A 25,686-nucleotide genomic window follows, 5' to 3' on the forward strand; every position below is an offset into this window, starting at 1 on the left:
GTTGGTGATGTTTTACACTGGATCTACATAACACAATGGTTGCAAGGAATAGAAGTATTCCACTTTCCAACACTAACATTGTTCACCATGCCAAGTGCAAAAATGGTCATAAAAACAAATGTGAAGTACTTGTTTGTAAGTTTGAGAAACCCAAACCATGAGATCAATTCAAGAGGAAACATCCTTATGAATGGACTATGGAACCAAAAGATTTCACCAGAGAACCTTGTGGATTTCTCATCAAAAGGTGCCTGACATTAATGTCCTATTATTCAGCAAAAATCTCTCTGATCTTAATGCTTACGTAATCCAGACATTCCCTTTTTGAAATTAGCAATTATTATTCTGTTTCATTGACATCACAAACTGCTGTTTAACCTGGGAGTGAATAGCACAGCCTCCCTGTAGTTAACACACACCTTCACAGCACTTGGTCTCAACAGGAGCACAGCACTGATGCTGAGTTATCGACTTGAATTCATGATACAATGACACAAAATAACAGATGTGGAGGGATACCGAACCTATTCCATCATTCATGACTTTCTCGTCACAATACAAGTATCTTGAGCATGAATAATCTGAAGGGGGGGGTGGGGTACAGAATACTATTTTGGTGATGGTTTGTAATTTTGAATTTTATTCCAATGTACAAAAACATTTTTTTTTGGTAGAACACCATTGCAAGTTCCCGACCGAGATCCATTATGAAGTTAAACAATCATGATTTTGTAGAAACAACAAAATTGAGATGACTGGGCAAAATCATGGCATGGAACAGTTATACTATTATTACTTTAAATTATCCAATCATTCAATTTTTCATAAGCACTGCATTCCCACCTTTCTGAGATATTTCTGTATTGGGAGTAGACTGTATACTTAGTTTAATAGGTTAGCTTCTGGTCTGGCAATGCTTAAGATTTTAAAATTCTCGTCCTTATTTTCATCCCTCATCCCTACCATCTCTAATCTCTTCCAGTTCTATGGCCCTTCAAGATACTTGTGCTTCCACAGTTCTGTTTCCTTATACATCCCTGATCTTCATCATTCCACCAGTGGTGGCCCTGCCTCTGCGCTTGCTAAACATCTCTATTTTCATCCAGCCATCCAGACTCAAAATATTAGCTATGTTCTCTCTCCACAGCTGCTGTCAGACATGCTGAGATTTTCCAGCATTTCATTTTTGTTTCAGATTCTAGCATCCACAGTAATTTGCTTTTATCTCTATTTTGACCTTTTGTTAAGATGCTCCTTGAAACTACCTCTTCAACCAAGGTTTTGGTCATCTGTCCTGATAACTCCTGTGGCTCAGTGTTGTTTGTTCATGCACTCATGAAGTGCTTTGGGACATTTTGCTACATTAAAGGTGCAAAATAAATGCACGGTGTGGTAATTAATGAGGACGCTAAAGATATTCCCTTCCTTGCAATCTGGATTGTCACTCCCAATCATAGCCCAAGGCAATGCTGACAACAGTGCTATAGCTAAACCAGGTGAGATTACCTAACCCAGCATGGATCTAAACTAGAGACTCGCTGCTTTATAGGACTCAGGATCGCACTGTGTGGCAACTTCACCCACTTGGTCTAGTTTGGCAGGGTGGAGGTGTGGGGCAGAGAGAGGGAGAGGTTCATAGGGAAAAAGCTCAGTTATCCCTTTCTCACAATGATCATGAATATATGGTTATCAAATGTCCTAATTTCAGTGGGTTAAGACTCTCAACTTCGAGACTAGTAAGAAAAATAAGTCAGTTTTGGGCTGTCTTTGCCTGCATCAATTTAAAAGCTGTACAGCAATGGTAATAGCCCCTTCGGAAATCATTTCTCAAAGATGATTAATCATTGCTGAACAGTTTCAGTCCCTTTAGAAATCATTTTTCAAATTTGATTAATCCTTTTATAACACTTTTGGTCCCTCTAGAAATAACATTCAACCCAGATTAATCATTTTTGAATGGTTATGAGACCTTAAAAGCATTTAGGTTATATAAACCTATTACAGGTATCTCCGTCAAGTAGCATTTAAAAGTATATACATATAACTGGATAAAATGAGCACATGTAAATCAATTTCCTGAGACTACTAAATATATATTTTAAATACTTTGAACAGTGGGTTCTTAATAAGTACTGACAAGTACAGCATGCAAGAGTATTCATGGACATCTTAATCCCCTTTCATCAATGTTTAAATTGATGGGGAAGGGAAATCGAGGCACTCACTATCTCTCGATTCAACTCCCCAACAATTTGAACATCAACCAAAACCACCTCTGAACTGCTGCGGTTGGATTTTTCTTTGAAGCTGTATTTAAAGATACAAGTAACCAGTCAAAAGTAGGACTTATCACTTCTAAGCGGTGCTAGGTTCATTAATCTTTCACTGTATGCTGCCAGGCTCTGCTCAATTGGGTTATACACAGAATTACTACCTCAAAGTGAGATGCAAGAATATAATCTAATGTTGCTGAATGAATGGAAACCCAAGACGAGATCATCTTGGAATCTGTATTTATTGCTATCTTTCACAAATACAAATGATGCCCTGCTTTATAAACTCAAATCGTGGAATTTTGTCCTTTAGAGCTGCAGGCATCTTTGCTGCTGTGTGCAGTCTGTGGAATGGTAATTTGTTTTTTTTTATAGCCAGGTTCTAACAGAGGTTTTACTTTTGATGAACTGTGTAAAATTTTAGCTCCGATTTGGTGAAAATCTCAATGAATGCAATAATAATAAAGAGAAATTCATGATGAGCAAGATCAACTAAGCTATTTGTGGTAATTTTATCAAAGATGCTGTTACTGGCATTTCTCAGAATAACCTCTCACAGCAAAAATGAAACTACTTATAGCAGCTAACATATAGCATCAATTAGGCAAAGCAGGACCTGATTCAATCCCTTTTGATAAGGTAACTGCTAAGTCCCTCCAGCACATTGAGACTGGCATTTGTGCCCAGGGCTTGCAGTTAAAAAAAAACAAGGCGGACTCTGCTGTGCAGTGCCGAGGGTGCATTATCATTGGAGGTGCCATCTTTCAGATGAGATATTAAACCAAGGCCCCATCTGTTTGTATGGTTAGATGTAAAAGATCCCATATTGCCATTTTGAAGAACCAGGGAGTTATTCCCAGCGTCCTGGCTAATATTTATCCGTTGATAAGCATCAGATTATCTTGTCATTATCACTTTGTTGTTTGTGGGAATTTACTAAGTGAATGGAAGCCATGTTTCTAGTGACTACACTTCAAAATGTACTTCATTAGCTGTTAAGTGCTTTGAGATGTTTGGTGATCATGAAAAGTACTATATAAATGCAAGTCTCTTTCTTTCTTTTAATGCCCTTAATTTAGGAAAAATCAAATTAAGTTTCCACCCCCAATCATTGTTTACTGACTATTGTTTAAGTCCATGTTTGAAGCTCATGATGAATGTGATGTTTCAACTGGATTCATCTGAAAAACAACTACCTGAATCAGATGCAGGATAGATTTCAGTGCCCACCCTGGAAACCATAGTCCTAGAAGAATCAGCAGGGAGAGATGAAGGGAAAGCCTAGGAAGAATGCTGCCAAAATATGGAATTCTATATTATAAAATACAGACATATTCTAGTACTGATCCAAAAACACTGCATCCTGCAAATAGCTAACAGAGGTAGCAACACTTTCACTGTACCAAAGGAATGCTACCTTTTTGGAGACACTCAGATCAGTGGATAAATGCTCGTTCCTATGGGTGTTTAAGTTTCCAAACTCTTCCTGGTGTCCTTCTCACCATTTCTTCCTCAGCCAATACCATGAAGACAGATTGACTATATAGTTACCTTATTAAGTTTGTGGAATTTTGCTGTATGCTATGCTTACGTATTTAATTGCACACTGTAATTTAGTGTGTTTGAAGCTCATGATGAGTGTTGAAAAATTAGGTAATATGTTATATAAATGCTATTTCAATTATAGCCCATCGAGCTATTTAATTAGATCATGACTGATCTGATATAATCCTCAACTCCACTTTACCACCTTTTCCTCATAACCCTAGATTCCCTTACTGATTAAAAATCTGTCTATCTCAGCCTTGAACATACTTAAATACCCAGCCTCTATAGCTCTCTGCAGTAATGAATTCCACAGATTCACTACCCTCAGAGAAGAAATTCTTCCTCACCTCTGTCTTAAAGGGGTGATGATGTGGAGATGCCGGCATTGGACTGGGGTAAACACAGTAAGAAGTCTCACAACACCAGGTTAAAGTCCAACAGGTTTATTTGGTAGCAAAAGCCACTAGCTTTCGGAGCGCTGCTCCTTCGTCAGGTAAGTTGGGGTTCTGTTCACAAACAGGGCATATAAAGACACAAACTCAATTTATAAAATAATGGTTGGAATGCGAGTCTTTACAGCTAATCAAGTCTTAAAGGTACAGACAATGTGAGTGGAGAGAGGGTTAAGCACAGGTTAAAGCGATGTGTAAAGTCTCCAGCCGGGACAGTTAGTGAGACTTTGCAAGCCCAGGCAAGTCGTGGGCATCGTGAGGGTTACTGATAGGGTGACATGAACCCAAGATCCCGGTTGAGGCCGTCCTCATGTGTGCGGAACTTGGCTATCAATCTCTGCTCAGCGACTCTGCGTTGTCGTGTCGTGAAGGCAGCCTTGGAGAACGCTTACCCGAAGATCAGAGGCCGAATGCCCGTGCCCACTGAAGTGTTCCCCAACAGGAAGAGAACTCTTGCCTGGTAATTGTCGAGTGGTGTTCATTCATCCGTTGTCGTAGCATCTGCATGGTCTCCCCAATGTACCATGCCTCGGGACATCCTTTCCTGCAGCGTATCAGGTAGACAACATTGGCCGAGTTGCAAGAGTATGTACTGTGTACCTGGTGGATGGTGTTCTCACGTGAGATGATGGCATCCATGTCGATGATCCGGCACGTCTTGCAGAGGTTGCTGTGGCAGGGTTGTGTGGTGTTGTGGTCACTATTCTCCTGAAGGCTGGGTAGTTTGCTGTGAACAATGGTCTGTTTGAGGTTGTGCGGTTGTTTGAAGGCAAGAAGTGGGGGTGTGGGGATGGCCTTGGCAAGATGTTTGTCTTCATCAATGACATGTTAAAGGCTCCGGAGAAGATGTCGTTATTGGTGTCTTTAGGTGTACCTGTAAAGACTCGCATTCCAACCATTATTTTGTAAATTGAGTTAAAGGTGTCTTTATATGCCCTGTTTGTGAACAGAACTCCCACTTACCTGATGAAGGAGCAACGCTCCGAAAGCTAGTGGCTTTTGCTACCAAATAAATCTGTTGGACTTTAGTCTGGTGTTGTGAGACTTCTTAAAGGGGTGACCCCTTACTCTGTGATCATGCCCTCTGGTCTTAGACTCTCCCACAAGGGGAAACCATCTACTCTGTCAAGCCCCCTGAGAATCTTGCATGTCTCAATAAGATCACCTCTCATTCTACTCAACTCCAATGAGTATAGACCTAACCTACTTAACCTCTCCTCAGAAGAGAATCCCTCCATACCCAGGATCAACCTAGTGAACCTTCTGGATTGCCCCCAATACCAGCATACCTTTCCTTAAATAAAGTGTGTGGTGGAATAATGGAATAATTTCCTGGTTACACTCATGTGCTCAAACTATTAACAAGGTGTAATAATATGAAGCAACAAGAGTTATCTTCATAAGCAGCCTAATTGGGTAATTCACGAGCAATATAACAATGCCACGCAAAGCAACAGCATAATTGGGGAGATCACTGCATGTATACTGCGCTGTTGCTTGGAGACTGTAGTTCAGAGTGTAGCTTTCAGCCAGTAATACCCAATGCTGTCAGTTTGCATTTCTGTGGCCAGTTCAGAGAGCACAACAGGAGCATTCACCTTCTTAAAATATCAGAAACTCTACATCAGTTTTATGAGGTCCCAGTAGCACATTTTGAAAATTTGGCTGAAATCTGGACTTGAAATTTCTTGCTGTGTAATGGCATCTCCTGGGGGTGGGTGGTGAGTCAAGAGAAAAGTTATATAACACTGTTGCTTTCCAAATTCACATCAGAATGTGCAGACGTACCTTTGTATCATTGTAAAATATACTTTCACAGCAACACTAAAGTGATCGTATAACTGCATCCTCATTTCTAAAAGACCTTCTAAATATGCATTTCTTTCAAAGAACAAAGAAAATTACAGCACAGGAACAGGCCCTTCGGCCCTCCAAGCCTGCACCGACCATGCTGCCCGACTTAACTAAAACCCCCTACCCTTCCGGGGACCATATCCCTCTATTCCCATCTCATTCATGTACTTGTCAAGACGCCCCTTAAAAGTCACTACCGTATCCGCTTCCACTCCCTCCCCCGGCAACGAGTTCCAGGCACCCACCATTCTGTAAAAAATCTGCCTTGCACATCTCTTTTAAAACTTGCCCCTCGCACCTTAAACCTGTGCCCCCTAGTAATTTACTCTTCCACCCTGAGAAAAAGCTTCTGACTATCCACTCTGTCCATACCTCTCATAACCTTGTAGACTTCTATCAGGTCTCCCCTCAACCTCTGTCGCTCCAGTGAGAACAAACCAAGTTTCTCCAACCTCTCCTCATAGCTAATGCCCTCCATACCAGGCAACATCCTGGTAAATCTTTTCTGTACCCTCTCCAAAGCCTCCACATCCTTCTGGTAGTGTGGCGACCAGAATTGAACACTATATTCCAAGTGCGGCCTCACTAAGGTTCTATAAAGCTGCAACATGACTTGTCAATTTTTAAACTCAATACCCCGGCCGATGAAGGCAAGCATGCCGTATGCCTTCTTGACTACCTTCTCCACCTGCATTGCCACTTTCAGTGACCTGTGTACCTGTACACCCAGATCCCTTTGCCTATCAATACTCCTAAGGGTTCTGCCATTTACTGTGTATTTCCTATCTGTATTAGACCTTCCAAAATGCATTACCTCACATTTGTCTTGATTAAACTCCATCTGCCATCTCTCCGCCCAAGTCTCCAACTGATCTATATCCTGCTGCATCCTCTGATGGTCCTCATCGCTATCCGCAAATCCACCAACCTTTGTGTTGTCCGCAAACTTACTAATCAATCCAGTTACATTTTCCTCCAAATCATTTATATATATTACAAACAGCAAAGGTCCTAGCACTGATCCCTGAGGAACACCACTTGTCACAGCCCTCCATTCAGATACGTACCCTTCCACTGCTACCCTCTGTCTTCTTTGACCGAGCCAGTTTTGTATCCACCTTGCCAGCTCACCTCTGATCCCATGCGACTTCACCTTCTGCACCAGTCTGCCATGAGGGACCTTGTCAAAGGCCTTATTGAAGTCCATGTAGACAACATCCACTGCCCTACCCTCATCAATCATCTTCGTCACTTCCTCGAAAAACTCGATCAAGTTCGTGAGACACGACCTCCCCTTCACAAAACCGTGTTGCCTCTCACTAATACGTCCACTTATTTCCAAGTGGGAATAAATCCTGTCTCGAAGAATTCTCTCCAATAATTTCCCTACCACTGATGGAAAGCTCACCAGCAAGTAATTACCTGGATTATTCTTGCTACCTTTCTTAAACAAGGGAACAACATTGGCTATTCTCCAATCCTCTGGGACCTCCCCTGTAGCCAGTGAGGATACAAAGATTTCTGTCAAGGCCCCAGCAATTTCCTCCCTTTCCTGTTGACATTGCTCAGGACAAGTCAGGTGATATGTTGTTTTATAAAGGGGGAATAGCACATAACTCGCATTTAGAGTACATGACCTTTAATACAACAAAATGCCCCAAAGTGCTTAACAACAGCATAATCAATAAAAATAAGTGCCACCAAGTCAAAGATGGGAATCTCAGAATACATTACTAAAACCTTGGATTTAAAGAACATTTTAAAAGGAGAGAGGTAGTGGGGTTTAGGAAGCTTACAACCGAGATAGCTGAAAGTATTGTTGCCGATAGTGGAATAATTAAAACTTGAAATACACAAGATGTTAGAACTGGAGGAGCAGAGATCTCAATGGCTTGCAGGGCTGGAGGTCATAGAGATAAGGAGGGGCAAGGCCATGGAAAGATTTGAAATCATGGATGAGAAATTGAAAACTGATGCAGTATTGGAACAGGACCCAGACTTTTAAAAAAATTTATTCTTTGGTGGGATGTGAGCAATTAGGCTAGCATTAGTTGCCCATTCCTAATTGCCCCTTGAGAAGATGGTGGTGAGCTGCCTTCTTGAACCACTGCAGTCCATGTAATGAAGGTATATCCACAGGGCTGTTAAGGAGGGAGTTCCAGGATTTTGACCTGGCCACTGTGAAGGAACGGCAAATGGTTCCACGTCAAGATAGTGAGCCGCTTGCAGAAGAACTTGCAGCTGGTGGTGTTTCCATCTGCTGTCCTAAGTGACAAAAGTTGCAGGTTTTGAAGATGCTGTTGAAGGAGGCTTGGCGTATTGTTACAGTGCATCTTGTAGAAGGTACACACTGCTGTCAACTGTGTGTCAGTAGTAGCAGGAAGACCCTGGGGCTCACAACTCTGGAGTGAATTGATCTGTGTTTTATGCAGTGATTGTCAGGTTTTTGCTACAGAAAACAACAATTTTTTTCTCAAGTAAAATGGTTAGCTTTACAACAGAAAACCAGCTCTTCTAACATGCCATTGTCCATCAGTTGAAGGTTTGATAAATTGGGAGAAGGGAAATGCCTTGTAAAGCCCTGAAACTTAACACCTGTTATTAGATACTGAAACATGCCAAATGGCCTCAAGACTCGCGAATAAGACATGAAAATCAATTAACTCTCATCCATTATTAACAGCTCCTAAAAGCTTACACCTCTAAACAGCTACAGTAACATCCTATGCTACATTCTAAAACACAGCAGGCTCCGCTGTTGTTTTGTAGAATGGGCATACAGAGCGAGTGATCTTGGCTACTGATTATTTTCCGGGCTTTTGGACCAATCGGTGGCATTTTTCATGTGAGGCTTGGTAAAGTAAAGCAATGATTGTTTTAATTATTTCTCCTTCAATAATGCTCTCTGTTCACCCTTGGTGGTCTTTCACAATCTGGGACTTTTCCTGAACCCAGTTTTACACTGATATGCATGCCTGATTAGCATTAAACACCGTACATCAGTTTCAACACTTGTGTTCCGGAACATGAAGTCCTATAAGTACATTAATTCTCAATAAGCTAAAAGACTGCAAAAAAAAAAAAATTGGACATGTTAGATTGGATGATGACAGCGACAGCATACCTGATGCTAAAGGAAAATTGCTCTGTGTTGCACCTGTTGAGGTAAAGTCTGCAAACCCTCCAAATTGTTCTGATGTCCCACCTACAAGGCAAACAAACCAGTAACTTTATCAGTTGTTAATCAAACTTAAAGAAAAAAAAGATTGCTTTAATAAAATTAATTAAAGGATTTGGTCACATCTATGTTCTGATTCGGCCTTTCTGACTCAGCCCTGATCTAATTCTGGAAATAAGAAATTGCCTTTTTGGGGAAGCTGTCTCATTGTTCGTCTTCAACAGTTCATGGAGTATGATGCCTGGGCACATATGGGCACTTAGATTGAGAAGGGGGTTTTCATTTTTAAAAATAGGTACGACTTGGAAGCTGTTTTTTTCCATTCTGTCAAAGCATTCAAAGTTTACCAGTCAGAAGTATAACTCTGTACAGATTTCTCAGCACAGAGGCAAGTGTCACCTCTAGCCAGTGGAAACCTGCTGTGGGACATTCAAAGGTTGAGAAAGGTGCTGTATAAATGAAAGTCACTTCTTAACAAAAATAAACACTAGTACAATCTTACAATAATTGAGTGTTAACTGCAGCATTATGACTTCAACACTAAATCTAAAATAGGCATTAAAACATTTTTGATTTAGACAAAAAGAAGAATTTTAGTGGCGACAAAAATATAAAAAATCTTTTCTTTTGGGAGTCAACTTTATTTATTTTCTTCAGGTGTGCATTTCCAGTTTAGAAATTGGAGCATTTTAAAAAAGTTTTGAAGGGGTGTTTTCTTTCTCCAAAGCAGAAGACAGACAACCAGATTAATTGCCAATACCGTTTGAAGACCAGGAAACCAGCATGCTTGCAGCCGGCCTGGATAGTGTGTGCCTGGATTAGTTAGCTTGTTTGTGGTGTGGACATGGAAGTGAGACCTATTTTGTGCACGTGTGCACTTCTTGTAGACTGGAGATCAGTAAAACTGAAAGGAACATTCATTTGTAAACAAGTCTTACAAACGCTAAACTCACTTTCAGAAGTACTTCAATAGCTGTCGAGTAAGGATAGCGAAAGAGGTTATATAAATACAAATTCCTTCATTCCTTTAATACTGGATAACTGACATTTAGCATGATCCAACAACGCTAATATACTGGAAAACAAAAACCTGGTGTTCAGTTTATAAGAAGTTGGCAGATGCAGCATTTAATGTTATATAAATAAAAATGTTGATTTCTGTAGTGGTGCATCATAAAATATGTCACTTTTATTAAAATTTCAGTTAGCTCTCAAGGACCATAGGAGCAGGAATAGGTCATTTAGCCCTTTGATCCTGTAAAAGATCATGGGTGAGGTTTCAGGTCGACTTTCTGTCTGCCACCCATAACCTTCGACTCCCTTTTTCTAACTCAGCCTTGGGTAAATGGAGTGACCCAGCCTCCACTATTCTCTAGGAAAGAGAATTCCACAGACTAGCTCTCCTCATCTCTACCTTAAAAGAGAGACCTCTTATTTTAAACAAAAACAAAAAATGCTGGAAAATCTCAGCAGGTCTGACAACATCTGTGGAGAGAGAATAGAGCCAACGTTGTGTGTCTGGATAGCCCTTCTGGATGATTCACAGCATTTTGCCTTCCTCTTGTTCTTAAACTGTCTGAGTTTTCTAGTCCCCCCCCCCCCCCCCCCACAAGAGGAAACATCCTCCCTATGAAGTCCCCTCAGGATCTTATGTCTCAAGATGATGACCTATCATTCTTCTAAATTCCAATGGATATAGGTTCAACCTGTTTAACTTTAAGGTAAGCCCTTCATCACAGGAATGATTCGAGTGAATCTTCTTTAAACTGCTTCTCACGCAAATTATGTTTTTTCCCCAAATGAGACCAAAACCATTTCATTTCAAATGTAATCTCACCAAGGTCCCGTACAGCTTCAGTAAACTTTGCCTACTTCTACATTTCACTCCCCTAGCAATAAACACCAACACTCCAGTTGCTTTCCAAATCACTTGCTGTAATTGCATATTAACTTAATATGATTCATGTACCAGGACACCGAGGTCCCACCTGAAGGTACTGACAGTTACTCAGATATGGGTTCTTCAACTCACTTAATCATTTTCCATGCAAATGATGTCAAATGTGGTACCCCAACTAGTGCCTCAGCTAAGATCAGACGACTCAGTGACCAGGAACTAAAATTGATATCATCCAGGCTGTATGACTGACAAACCAGACAATGTCAAACTTCATTCTTGGTCACTGGGCAGTACGTACTACCACTAAGTTATTCGTGCACCATTAAATATATATTCAACGTCTGCAATCTCAAGAGAACCTGGAAGAATGTTGGGTCCCACCTGTTGTAATTAACATTAATACTGCAGCATGGTAATTTATTAAAATTCTGCGTCCTTTCATGCTGAAATTTTAAAAATTGACAATGTCCTACAAATGAAACTTGCTTCTTCTCCCTGCAGTTTGCAGGAGCATTTGATTTCCAACTATTTCAAACTAGCATGCAGAATTATTAAATCAGTTGCATGTTAGCACAGAACTTAATACTGGTGAAAAAGGAACATGTTGCTGAAGTATCTTGCACTCATCAGGGCAAATGCAAGAATGCCAAATTTCAAACAATCACAACAATTTCTACTATAGGAGAAATGGGTGGCAAGACAGCTTTGATTGGCTGAGGTGTTGCCAGGAAGAAAGCAACAGGCTCCCCAAGCTCCTGGGTAATTCAAAAAAAGCCATAAGGCTTTAAGATATTCCTTTTGTTTGTAGGGAGCAGGTCCCCGCAAATGAACGTATGTCACTTCTGACAAACGTAAAGGAGCCATGTTAGAGCTCAAATTATTTTCCTAAATGTTAAGTGTAGCTGTTAGTGAACTTCATTGTTCAGCAAATGCTTCCTAATCATGGAATCTAACAGTACATGTCTTGTTTAGGGTTTTTTAAGCATGGCTGGTTGACTATGGTCTGGACTCTGTCTGTTACCAACAACCAAAGGAACATGCTGTTTGATTTGATCAGCTAATCACTGGAATATAAGGTCTACATAGCTGGCATCGCAACAACACCAAAATTCATACATGTTGCTCGAATGCACAGTAGGCAGGAGATTCGTTTGGATTGATGGAAACATCCTGTTAGTGAAAAATATAGTAAGAGTTTTAACAACGCCAGGTTAAAGTCCAACAGGTTTATTTGGTAGCAAATGCCATTAGCTTTCGGAGCGCTGCTCCTTCGTCAGATGGAGTGGATATCTGTTCTCAAACAGGGTATCTGCTCTCAAACAGAGCAGATATCCACTCCATCTGACGAAGGAGCAGCGCTCCGAAAGCTAATGGCATTTGCTACCAAATAAACCTGTTGGACTTTAACCTGTTGTTAAAACTCTTACTGTGTTTACCCCAGTCCAACGCCGGCATCTCCACATAGTGAAAGATATCACATACATAGCCACTGTCGCTTGCTTATCCTCTTGTTCAAACCTTTGAGGTACTTCGCCCATTCCAAGGTAATTTGAACTAATTTTTTCACGTTTCAGACCCAAATGTAGAGGTCATTGGACCATTTGCGAGTTTGCATGATACACAGCAATCAATGATCTGATCAGAGTTTCCATTGTCGCACAGGATAGCTTTGGTGTACCCTATTGTTGCAACAAGTTTGCAAGGTGAGCAAATAGGCATATTCTGGCATATAAAGAGTTAACATGGGACTGAGTGCCACCCATACAGTGATTTAAGAGAATACATGACCCATACCTAGGGGTCAGTGTAGTGTCGAATAGAACCCAATGCTTTTAATGTAACGGAATAGGACACTCTGGGAAACTGTGCAAAGCAAAAATATCAAAATTCATGGAAGATCTCAAGAGGATTCACAAGGGCACACAACCATGCTTCTTGGATGATGTCAAAGGTCCTGGACTTCTGTTCTGGAATCTCAGTTAATGGCCATCTCACAAACTTTAAATTAGACATGGGAGCCAGTGTTATGGTGATATCAAGGAAAGAACCGTGATTGTGTGACCTCTAGCTACAAACAACAGACACATCACTTTATGGTGTGGCAGAATCAGACTTCCAGTTGGTCATAGGCATGATTCTGGCACCAATAAGATATGGCAGCAAACAAATCTTTGAACTGATGTAGATCAACAGTAACCAGTTTATTACTGTCTTGAGCAGATATGCCTGTTTAGCCCTGAATCTCCTCAAAACAGCATAAGATGTCAAGTCAAACTCTGTGATAAATTATACAGTACTGAAAGTTTCTGAGAGCGCCAATAAGAAAGATTCCCTCGACTGGGACTTCACACTTAAATCATCTTCTCTCTTTGCAGATTTATTACAGATGCAGAAGTCCCCCATTGGTCAGACTATCCAAACACTCGGATGATTACTGCGACACCTTAAGTAAATTACAGTCAAGAGAAAAACAAACAGTGAAGAGCTGCAACCTCCTGCTCCAACACTAGTTGGAGAGATAAACCCTGCAACCACAAAGCAGGCACTGTAAAATCCAGCTAGTATGACAGTGCAACAAATGATGCTGGAACACAGTAGAAGCCATCTATTGACAGCACACCATACAGCCAAACATAAAGGTGAGCTTACTACCAAGTCACACCCTCACAATAGGAAGGACAATCTTCCATCCCAGTATGTTATGGCAAAGGAAGAACAAATAAAAACTACAGGGAAAATCCCAGAGTTCATCCGCTCCGAAAAGAGCAGAATAAACCAACTGCTATCGATCAACACAACTAGGGAATAGACAAAGAGCAATTCAATGACAAATGACAGAAAAAGAAAATGAAAAGGCCACCTAGATGCCAGAACAGCCTCCAATTTAACGAAGTTTACATGCAGCGACAGAGTTCATCATTCCTCTGAACAGCATTGAGAACATGATATGGAAAGCTTAAGGCCTCCAGCGCTGTCTGAACCAATGAACTCGAAGACTTGAGATGAGAAAGTGGGATAGCAGCAATGATGTAAACACATGGGATAAATTGGGATAACTTGCAAACACGTTGGATAGAGACTTTGGCGGGGGAGGGGGAGGGGAAGAGTAGTATAAGAATCTGGCACATAAATGGTTAACATGGGACGGAGTACAGAACCCTGCACAGTGATGTAAAAAAACACATGACCCGCAGCTAGGGGGCAGTGCAGTGTTGGACAGAGCCATGTGTAGAAGCAAGCATGGAAAGAACTCCTAGCTTGGGCCTTTATTGTATCTATGCATTTAATTTATAGTGGTTAATATATTTAATAAATACTTACTGTTGAACTACCCAAGACTATGAATACCCTAATAGGACCTACCAAACTACATCCAATATCTTACAACAGGCCCTGTATACAGGGTTGCTGATCAAGTTTGTAAAATGCCCGTTCTTTCCTTCATGAACATCCCTGTTGTTTTCTTCATGACAATTACACAGCCAGAGTCCACTCCTGTAGTACAAGTTGTGATAATTTGAAATTTGCCATTCTTGCATTTGTCCTGTTGAGTGCAAAATGAAAGGCTTCGGCAACATCTCTCTTTTTCTTTTCAGCAATTATTAAATATTTCAGGTGTCTGACGGGTCACTTTAAACCATGGAAGGATATAAACTGAATAGCTAAAATTCAGGTTCTGTCATTATAATACCCACTCTGCATGGATTATGATGCATCATCTTTGCCTGCAGTGCTTATGAACCACTCAGGTGGGAAAGAAACATCTGTACAGCCATGGAGTGCACAGGGGGACAATGTCCAACATCTGGTACTATTTCTAAAAAGCCATCAGATAGCTGCAAGACATACTGCCCATCTGTCGCACTGAAACACGCTGATTATTCAAATGCAGTACAACTCCTTTGTATAAATGGCTCAGGAGCAATGATATGTAAAATCAGAATGCCTTTTTAAAGTGCGTGTACGATATAATGAGTGTATTAGTTTTAAGGACTCTTGCACGCTTCCTTACACAATCTGGTCATCTTGCTACAAATAAAAATGCTTTATATGCTGCCTTGACGGCTGATTATTCACAAGCATAGTCTGTTGTACTGGCAAGTGAAAGAGATGCTGGAGATTTAATTTAACCAAATTCTGCTTTTCCATTTACAGCTTTATAGACTCTGAACAATACCTTACTTACCACAAAATTGCTTACACTAGCCCATTATCAGCCTTGCTCAGTGAAATGGATTACAAGATGAATCAGACAAAAACACTATTCTGTAAAATTGTGAGATTACTTTCTTGTGTGATACTCATTGCCTTAAAATTGTTCCCACAGGTGACAAACCTGTAACACCCATACTTCAACTCCGGTTACATAGCTTAAAGTCATCTCTTCAGCTACATTGCAGGTTTTGAACTGGTGTTGCCGGGTGGTTTTCACAGTTCAAATGAGGATTGAAAATCCATCCCTCATTCCCTATTGCGTTGCTCCTGAAATCCCAATGCTAGCAATAACCCCTATTTTGGGAGAATGACTCCTGATGGAACGTCATTTTTATTCATGCAAAGGGTAAAGGATTTTTTTTTAAAAATCCTAAATCTTGCAAAATTCAACATAAATGTAAATTGCAAAAGAAGCTGACTTAAGTGAACTTGTGAAAACTTTAGTACTGTAACAGAAAACCAACAAGATACAGAGTACAAAATTCAAACTGCAACCTGGTTATCAAATGATTGAATTTAAACTGAGCGTTTCAAGTAGTCATGAGGTAAACTTATCAAACAGGGTCAGAAATGCCAGCAAAAGGACAGGGGAATTTCTTTCTAAATGAAATCTATTTGAAATCTGGAGGGGGGTCAGGACATAGTTTTATTGCTATTAATCTGTTAAATAATGTTTCTAAGAGCAGAGTCATAATGTACACATTAGGAACCATTTAAGTTTGATTCCTGGTTCGTTTTGAGTTAGCTGATCTTCACCCACAGCAGCAACCAGGTGCCACAATTTCCTGCGCCACCAGACTGGTGAAAAGCGGAGCAGGACAAATAAAAAAGAATGCATTCAGTTGACAAATGGACGGACTTTTAAAAAAATGTGAATGTCTCACACAAGTGAACTCAAATAGTATTCTGTCCACAGTAGTCAGGGGAAAACAGGTTTTAAAGTTCCCAATCACAGTGTAGATTTATATTTTGTTTAAATGTGTCTAATTATTTTCTTTTTTGGTTGGATACCAGTCTTTTCAGGTAATAAATGTTAGTAAGGTACCAAGTTTTAATTAAAAGCAGTGCACAATTGCTAGATAGATGCAGCAGGTGCAGCGCCCCAAACAACACCATGATTAGAAACTGGCATCTGCTCCAATTGCTTTCAGATAAGTAATAAAGAGAGTCAGCTGCCTCGTGAAAATGACTCCAGTAACTTAATTGATCAGAACTGCTGTTCAGGAAGGAGGGCTCAGGTGCACTATGAAATAAAAATCAATGTCAACATTACCTGTAGAAGAAGTCTGACTGGATCCAAATCCTGTGTCAAATAGTAGGTCTACTAGGTCATTCTTTGAATTGCTGTTACTAGTGCTTGGCGCCGAAGTCTAGATAGAAGACGACAGAGAAGCAATAAGGAAGCAGCACTAAACTTTTGGGGCTGCACAATGACCATATTTTTCTTGCTTACTGAATTCTGAGTATCTGAAACTCAAGAATGTTCTGCATTGGACACTTATTTAGTTTTTTGACTCGTTAGCACACAATTTTTATCACTGTACATAAAAAAAACTTCAGCAACAATAGCATTACTCTTCTTTGCATAACTAACAATATTTCAGAGGTGAGGACTATATTTTAAAAATCTATTACTTCTAAAGATCATTTGTTGGTGAAATATTTTTGTTGATTGGAAATGATTGACTTCACGTCTCTTCCTGAGTCCAGGCTGAAGATTATAACTGGCAGATAAAACACAAATTAACTTCTTTAATAAAACTATTAACACATTTATTAATTTCCTTTATTTAGTTTTGTACAAATTTAAAACACACTGACAATATGGCAAAACACATGCATAATACTTAAGTCATTTGGCAAAGAGAACCCGGATAGCCCCTGTGAATTTCTACAATTAGTGTGATTTACCACCCAAGTTACAAAAACTGACATATAAATTACAACAGACACTGAAAGTGTGCTGGCTGAGCACTAACAAATTACTTGCCTTTCACCTATTCAAAAACAAACCAACTCCCTTGGCCTGGTGGACTTTATATTATGAAATGTTACAGAACATTACCAAAAACTAGATTATTTTGTTTACTTGTTGCAGCAGTCAGGATTAGAAAAATATGAATATGTACAGTACTTAGTGCAGTGGGACTTGCCATCTTTTTGAATCTTAGGTTATTAAATGAGGAAGAATCTCATGTTTGTGGAGATCATTCTTCTGCACTAACATACGTATGAAGCACACGCTTCATATGGAGCAGTCATTGACCGTAAGGGTAAAAGAAACCACCTCCATCTGGTAGAGAATAGTCCTTTGGATAATCTGAGCCAGTCCTGAGTTTCCAAGTTAGGAGTATCTATGTGATGAAAATCACACCCCTAGTGTGGTGAAATCAATCGTTTGAAACCAAAGTTGCAATTTGTGCGAAAGCAGCAGCAACATCCAGCAGGTAGCAGCAGAGACCACACGTTAATCTGGGACACATTACAAAAAAACCAACAAAGAAATCAAGGCACCACAATTAACAACTGAACTCCATAAGCATACAGTACCCCCCTCCTTCTCCGCCCCCTCACTCCAACACACCATAGTCTAAAGCACATACTTCACAATATAAGTAATGGTGTACAATGCCTTGCAATTATTGTCCTACTTTGACAAAGGCAGCCCAAAATATCAGAACTGATTATTAAGCACTCCACTGACCTCAAATTTATGGGGGGAATTATGCAAAAAACACGATTGCAAAATCAGCTAGTAGACATTTGCTTGTCCTTATAGTTTTGATCTTTAGCAACTCAATTCAACTGACTATTTTTCCAAAAATGTAAAACAGCCTTCATGCATCAGTGTTACATAAAACAGGCTACATAAAAGTAGATTGTCAGAGAGGCAATACCAGGCAAAGGGTGTACCCCTAATCCTAGTGAGGGGGGCACAGAACTGTCTGCTGCATAAACTGTGAAACAAAACCTGTGAGAACTGCACAGCTCTGTATAACAGAGGAGCTGAAGAGAACCACAGCAGTGTTTTGTTACAGATGTTTAAATTCACCTCTTAATATGACATTCTTAATTCATTAATGCAAAATGTTCTCCACCACTAACAGTATTACATCTGGCACTGTACAACTCAAAATACACTCTCCAATCAGAGGGACAGAATCTGCAGTTGTATTGCTGTTTCATGAAATAGGGTAAGCAAACAGAAGATGAAAAGTTCACACAGCTACTATTACACTTCACCAAGACTGTAGCACTAACTCTTGATTGTAGCATTTTCTGAAACAAGGAGTGAAATACCAAAACAAATAAAACACACAATTGTCTTTAACAAAAGATGCTGATTGCAGGAATATTGCTTTGATATATTGATTGAAAGACTGATAGAACACTCCCAGAAAGCACTACAGTTAAACAAGTTTCATCTCTGTGATATTTACCCAAGTCAATCGCACATCAGGTAATGAGCCGACATAAATTTAGCACTCAAGGGGAATCAATATGGCTTATTGCACTTAGTCATGCCCAAATGTTAACATATTGCATTAATACAGAGAAATGCTCTCAATGTTGTTCTTCAAATATTTATAATGATTCTGTTTTGTAACGATGTGAAAAACACTTTGATAAATCAATGAAAATTTCCCCAGGAAGCATTGCGGAATATGACCGTTTTGTGTTTATGGTACTGGATTAGAAATCCAGAGGTTGAGTGCTCAAATTACACCATGGCAAGTTGGGGAAGTGAATTCAGTCAGTCAATCTGGTGAATTAGTAGGCTGCTAGAGAAAAATCACAAAAGCTGTCCTACTGTCACTAAAAACCCAATTTGTTCCCTAATATCCTTCTTAACACTCTTAGGGCAACTAGGTAATAAATGCACCATTGGCAGCATCACTCACACCCGACAGCAAGTATGCAAGAGGAAGGTGTGGTGCTACAGAGGATGTTTACACTGCAAAATATATACATATCTGCTATACATGATTCTGTAAATAGATAATATCAGGCACATAGTGGCTGTGAGATGCTAAAAATATTATGGATTTCACGAGTGAGGAGAGAGGTTAAATATTCTCCCCACACTTCCCTTCCTACAGCTGTTCACAGGCAACAATGGAGTGGGGGTGAGAGTGGTGGAGAGTTTCACTGTAAGAACTATGGCCAAATAGTTAAAGTTTATTTATTAGTCACAAGGCAATTATTAACACTGCAATGAAGTTACTGTGAAACTCCCCTAGCCGTCACACTCTGGCGCCTGTTCAGGTCAATGCACCTAACCAGCACGTCTTTTAGAGAGGAGGAAACTGGAGCACCCGAAGGAAACCCACACAGACACTGGGAGAACGTGCAAATTCCACATAGACAGTGACCCAAGCCAGGAATCGAACACGGGTCCCTGGCGATGTGAAGCAGCAGTGCTAACAACTGTGCTACTGTAGCAGCTGGCAACCACTGTTCAGGCTCAAGGACTGAAAGATTGGGAGAGGTACAGATGGCAACCTGTGTCCAGCACCATCAGAAATTTTGAATGGGGAGGAAATTGGAGGGGGAAGTTTTAATTTCTCAAAATTATTTTAAAAGCAGATACAATCTATTTAAATTATGATATTTCATGTTGGCTAATGGAAGTTTTTTTATATAACCAAACTAATTAACTGACTTTCTGCAGAAAGAATTAGATATCTGATGTTATTCATTATCAGTGTGACTTTCAAAAGGGATGCATACTTGAAAAGGAAAACATTTAGGGCTGTGAGGAAAGTGTGAAGTGAGATTAATAAATCATGCATTCAAAAAAATGACATGGGCTAAATGGCTTCCTTACGCACATTAAGATCCTATGAAGTGTTTTAAAACAAATGAAAAAAGAGCAATCTACCAAAAGCCTCAAGTACAAATACATGGACCTAGCAAAATGCAGTTTCTAAAATTTGCATTAAGTCTGTTCCCACCTTTACAGCAGAATTTAATTCTGGACTAGTATTGTCTCCTGTGTAATGGGCTGCGGCGCCAAGGTCAACTGTTTTGGAAGGTATCCCAGACCGTTTATGCCGGGTGGTGGTGGTCTCTGTTGCCTGGGTGATGTGGATTGATTTAGTAGTTACCGTTTCCTCTTCATCTTTGTATTCGGACTTTCCAATTTTGCCATTATTTCTGGGTCTTCTCTCCTCCTCACTGTCACTGAAATTTAAAACAGTAATAATTGTAACAGCAAAAGTATATTGAAGAAAAAGGTGGTGGTTACAATACAACAGAGGGCAGCCAATCAGGTCATAAACAAAATGAAACCTCACAACACTGACTCAAAAGGACAGGTTTTACTGGTAAAGCTGTCAACATTCACCATTATTTATGTGCAAGTCATTCAGCAACTTCCAGTGACCACATGTGCAGTTAAACAAGGAAATCCAAAAGTTGTTGTCTGCAATGCCCTGCTCCTTCAAGCTGCGAGAAAATGGCATCTTACTATTTTACTTAACATTTAAATATATTGGAAGTAAAAAAGCAGGTATCTGCAAAAGTGACCACGAAGTTGCCAGAGTCCTATAGGGAAAGAAACCTGCTGTCCTTATCCAAAGAATGATAGAAACTTGCAGTACAGAATAAGGCCAGTCCATCGTGCCAGTGTTGGTTCTTTGCAAGGGCTGTTGTATACCTGCTTCTTGTCCACAATCCTGTAAAACTCCTTGTCCCCAACTACCTATCAAGTCCAGTTTTAAAATTACTAATGGAATATGCTTCCACCACCTTTTCAAGTAATTTTTCAATCTCTCTGCTCATTGTCTCAACCATGTCAAGATGCTGATAAACCTCCTTGGCACCCTGTCTATAATTTTCCAGCTGAGACCTCGACAGTCATTTATAAAGTTTTGGATGATCGCTTCTGGCCTACAAGTGATTCCAGTCTCTCACCAACATGGTTGACTCTAAACCACACTCTTTGGTGATCTAGCAAGCCACTCAGTTGCATTGTCTCAGAGATGATTTTTAAAAATAATCATCATAATGTCAAGTGGATTTTAGAATGTGCAGAAAGCCATTTTCAGTTGACGCTGTGTTCTCAAGTTCCACCAGAAACTGCTATTACAACTGTTATTGTTTGGCATCAAGATTTGTATCAATTATGAACAGCATTTTATAGCTAAGTACTTGCTCAAAAGGAGCAAATTTATTGTAAAATAAAATGTTTTACAAGACATATTCACTGTTGCTTGACAGATGTTGCTGGTACAGTATGATTGCCATTTGCTAACATCCCCAAAATCCAAAACCTCACTACATCGTTTAATTATCTACATCCAGCTCTAATCATCTTAACCTTAGTATACTTCAGAATGCTATCATAACTTTTGGCTCAATTATTCAATAATATCCTTTTCTTTCAGAGCTCATCAGTGTCCAAGCATACATCAAAGGTGAAGGAAGGAGGACATGAAAGGTGAAAATTCAGTGCAAGTTAAAACTGTCAAAAATAATATTTTAGATCTAATTTATTACTACAACTTTGAATAAGAAATAAAAGCTGGTGTACATTGAGATTGAGTTCATGCACAAGCAGACAAATACCCTCAGTTCTAAAAATGTTTTGTGATTATTCTTCAGGAGATGGACATTGCTGGTAAAGTCAGAATTTATTGCTAGCCCTAGTTTCCCCTGAGGTGTGAACCTTTTTCTTGAACAGCTGGAGACAATGCAGCAAAGGTACTTCCATAATGGTGCCATGTAGGGAGTTCCAAAGATAATGGAACAACAACTGTATATATCGAGGTCAGGATGAGAGACTTGGAAGGAAATTTGGTGGTGATGATATTCCAATATGCCTGCAGGCCTTGTAATTTCTAGGTTCTACCATAGAAATACTTGCCAACTTATTCAATGCTACTGTAGCTGCTCCCATTTAGACAATTGAAAAATATTTCACCACACTCCCAATTTGTGTCTTGTAGGTGGTGGACAGGCATTGTGGAGTCAGGTAATCCATTTATCACAGAACACCCTGCTTCTGGACTGTACTAGCAGTCGCTGCATTTATGTGGCTGAAGACAGTCGAATTTCTGGTCATTAATAACCTCTTCCTGGATGTGGATTTGACGATGGTATTATTTCATATCAAGGGTAGAAATCATAGAAATCATAGAAACCCTACAGTGCAGAAGGAGGCCATTCGGCCCATCGAGTCTGCACCGACCACAATCCCACCCAGGCCCTACCCCCACATATTTTACCCACTAATCCCTCTAACGTATGCATCCCAGGACTCTAAGGGGCAATTTTTTAACCTGGCCAATCAACCTAACCCGCACATCTTTGGACTGTGGGAGGAAACCGGAGCACCCGGAGGAAACCCACGCAGACACGAGGAGAATGTGCAAACTCCGCACAGACAGTGACCCGAGCCGGGAATCGAACCCGGGACCCTGGAGCTGTGAAGCAGCAGCGCTAACCACTGTGCTACCGTGTTAAGCTCACCCTTGTTGGAGATGATCGTTCCGTGGCACTTGTGAGGCATAAACGTTACTTGCCACTTATCTGAAAATTGTCCAGGCCTTGTTGCATTCAGTCATAAACTGCTTTATTTATGGGGAATTGCAGACAGAGCTGAGCACTGCAACAATCAGAAAATAGTCTGAATTCTAACTTCATCATGGAGGGAAAGTCATTGAGGAAGCAGCTGAAGACAGTTTGTCCCAGGAGACTGCCATAAGGAACTCCTGCAGCAATGTCCTGAGTTTCACATTAGTGAACCAGTCCTTTTTATTTAAATGACAACCCAACAGCTCCATGGTCACTTGTACTTATAGCAACTTTTTTCCCCCCGATTTATTTTTAAACTGATATCAAATTCTTAAACTGCCATAGGATTTGATTCCCAAGTTTTCAGACTAGACCTCTGGATTATTTGCTTATTGACACAACAAATATGTTGCTGTATCTTTTGAATTGTAAAGATGACCAGTAACTTAGACCATTTTAATCGACTGAAAAATGCCAACTCTGTTAAGTACTTGGTTATTTATTTTCTTTCAAACAAATAAAAGCTAAGTTTCAAAATGGTTTTAAAGTGTTATTTTTAGGACAGTGCACAAGATTAAAGTATGCCAAAAATATTCAAGAGTTTGTTTACAATATTTGACATGACTTTTATTTGACTGAAGTAGCCTTGGTTAAAGCTGATTTCTTTTTGAGGAAGTGTACAATAAACTAAAATTCCCAGAGCACCAAGTCGGCATTTTCCAACAACATTAAAGATCTTATTTATTTTAAACTCAAAATATTTACTGCAATTGGCAAACACAAATGTGTTAGAGAATGACAAAGTTCATCTGTGTGGCTGGTTTAGGGCAAAGACCAAACCGCAAGGCCTTCAAATTATGCTGTGTGAATTTTAGCACCTGGCCATTGCAAATCAATGGAACTATAAACATAGCATGAAGAATAGTTGTTTGGTGGTACACAACTTGTTTATTAATATATGCTGCTTTTAGTACATGCAAGTGCACCACGTTGCGAGTCCAACTGATAATCTTAAATTGGCTGTCAGCATAATTCTTAGCACACACAGGATTGTTTAGCAAATGCTGTCCAATAACATCTAATGTTGGGCACAGTTTTGAGTTTTGCAGGGATGGACTGGTTAGGTCAGCATCTTGCTTGTTGCGAACAGCTGAAGGAGAACGCTGTTTGATATGATCCATCTGTCTTTGGGACATGAACCTACATACCTAGCATCACACCAGTATTGAAATTCATATATTGCATTACTTATTGTGTGATAGGCAGAATTCTTTCTGGTTTGACAGCAGCATCCTATTAGTGGTGATGACCACTCGTGTTGCTACTGCTTAGTAGTAGCGTGAAACAGCTGTTGCTCAGATTGAGATACCAGGGTTATTGGAAGTAGACTGGATACTTTACAGCGCCGAAAGACTGAGGTCAATTCACAAGTGTGCACAATATACAACAAGCAATGGTATCACCAGGCTATCATCTTGCAGGATGGCTTTGATGCACCCTTTTTCAGCATCAAGTTTGCACGATGAGCAAATAGCTTGGGCCCTATTGGGCCTGAGGTTGCCAATGAGGGCAATCCAGCACATGGAACTATAGGAATTCCAGTGCATATATTGACCAGTGATGGTAGACTTGCAGTAGACAGTAGTAGAAAAGCCACTGGCAGATTTCTCAATAAGCACATTAAGGAAAGGGAGCTCATTTGACTGCTCTGTTTCAAAAGCTGAATGAGCTCATTAAGGTGTGTAAGAAAATTCTGAGATGCAGCTACAGATTCAAATATAGCAAATGTATCATCTACGTATTGGAAATATGAAAGGGGGAAAGAGGTTAGCTGTCGTTCCATCAAAGACATGCCTGTTGACGAACTCAAAGACGTTTGAGAGAGTTGGGCCTTGAGGGTATTATATTGCAATTCAATCTATTTGGGTATACAGTGTCATTACAACTGAACTCAACTACATGAGTTAAGTTCATGAGTTCAATGAATATTGATTCACACACTGGAGGCTGATGTAGATCATCATGATATTGTGCTGCTTTGCAAATGTCTATAGCTTCTTTGAACAGTACTTTAGCAATGTCAAATGAGCACATGGATATGGCATCACCATCAATATGCAAGTCCTGGATGGTCTTTGCAAATATGAAGGTATCCTTCACCATGTATATGGGAAATTTACTCAAAACTGGAATTAAGAACCTACTAATGACCATGAAACCATTGTCGATTGTCGGGAAAACCCATCTGGTTCACTAATGTCCTTTAGGGAAGGAAATCTGCCGTCCTTACCTGGTCTGTGACTCCAGAGCCACAGCAATGTGGTTGACTCTCAACTGCCCTCTGAGCAAGAGCAACTAGGGATGGACAATAAATGCTGGCCCAGCCAGCGAACCCCATGTCCCACGAATGAATTTTTTTTAAAAATTCTGGTTGGAACAACTCACCCAATTCAATTCATGCTATGCAGAACCGGTCATAGATAAGATGGAACTTGGAGACATCACTTTTGTGTGTCTTGATCAACCCATAGGGCACAGTGAGCCATGAGTGTGAATCCTATTATATATATCACCTGGCAGTTTGTTACACAAAGTCCAACAGCGTATTTTTTAAAGCTTGCTTTTCAGCAAGATTGTCTGGTCATGTTGAGTGCCAGGACCAATGGATATGAATTTGTCGGAAAAACCCATCTGGTTCACTAATGTCCTTTAGGGAAGCCATCATTAAGAATGGCGTGCATTTTGTTG

General features: G+C 40.1%; 1 protein-coding gene across 4 annotated transcripts in view; it reads right to left on the minus strand.

The window, feature by feature from the left end:
- clint1a (clathrin interactor 1a) overlaps positions 1-25,686 on the minus strand; it is a 172,783-nt gene that overhangs the window by 23,931 nt on the left and 123,166 nt on the right. For 2 of the 4 annotated variants that reach the window (XM_078231266.1, XM_078231267.1), the window contains exons 7-9: positions 20,376-20,604; positions 16,694-16,790; positions 9,252-9,332 (exon numbers count right to left, since the gene is read on the minus strand). In XM_078231266.1, the coding sequence (XP_078087392.1) occupies positions 9,252-9,332; positions 16,694-16,790; positions 20,376-20,604 (407 nt within the window). The remainder of the gene's footprint in view (positions 1-9,251; positions 9,333-16,693; positions 16,791-20,375; positions 20,605-25,686) is intronic. The other 2 variants (XM_078231269.1, XM_078231268.1) reach the window with 1 other exon arrangement.

The sequence above is a fragment of the Mustelus asterias genome, chromosome 16 (assembly GCF_964213995.1).
Source record: "Mustelus asterias chromosome 16, sMusAst1.hap1.1, whole genome shotgun sequence".
Classification (NCBI taxonomy): domain Eukaryota; kingdom Metazoa; phylum Chordata; class Chondrichthyes; order Carcharhiniformes; family Triakidae; genus Mustelus; species Mustelus asterias.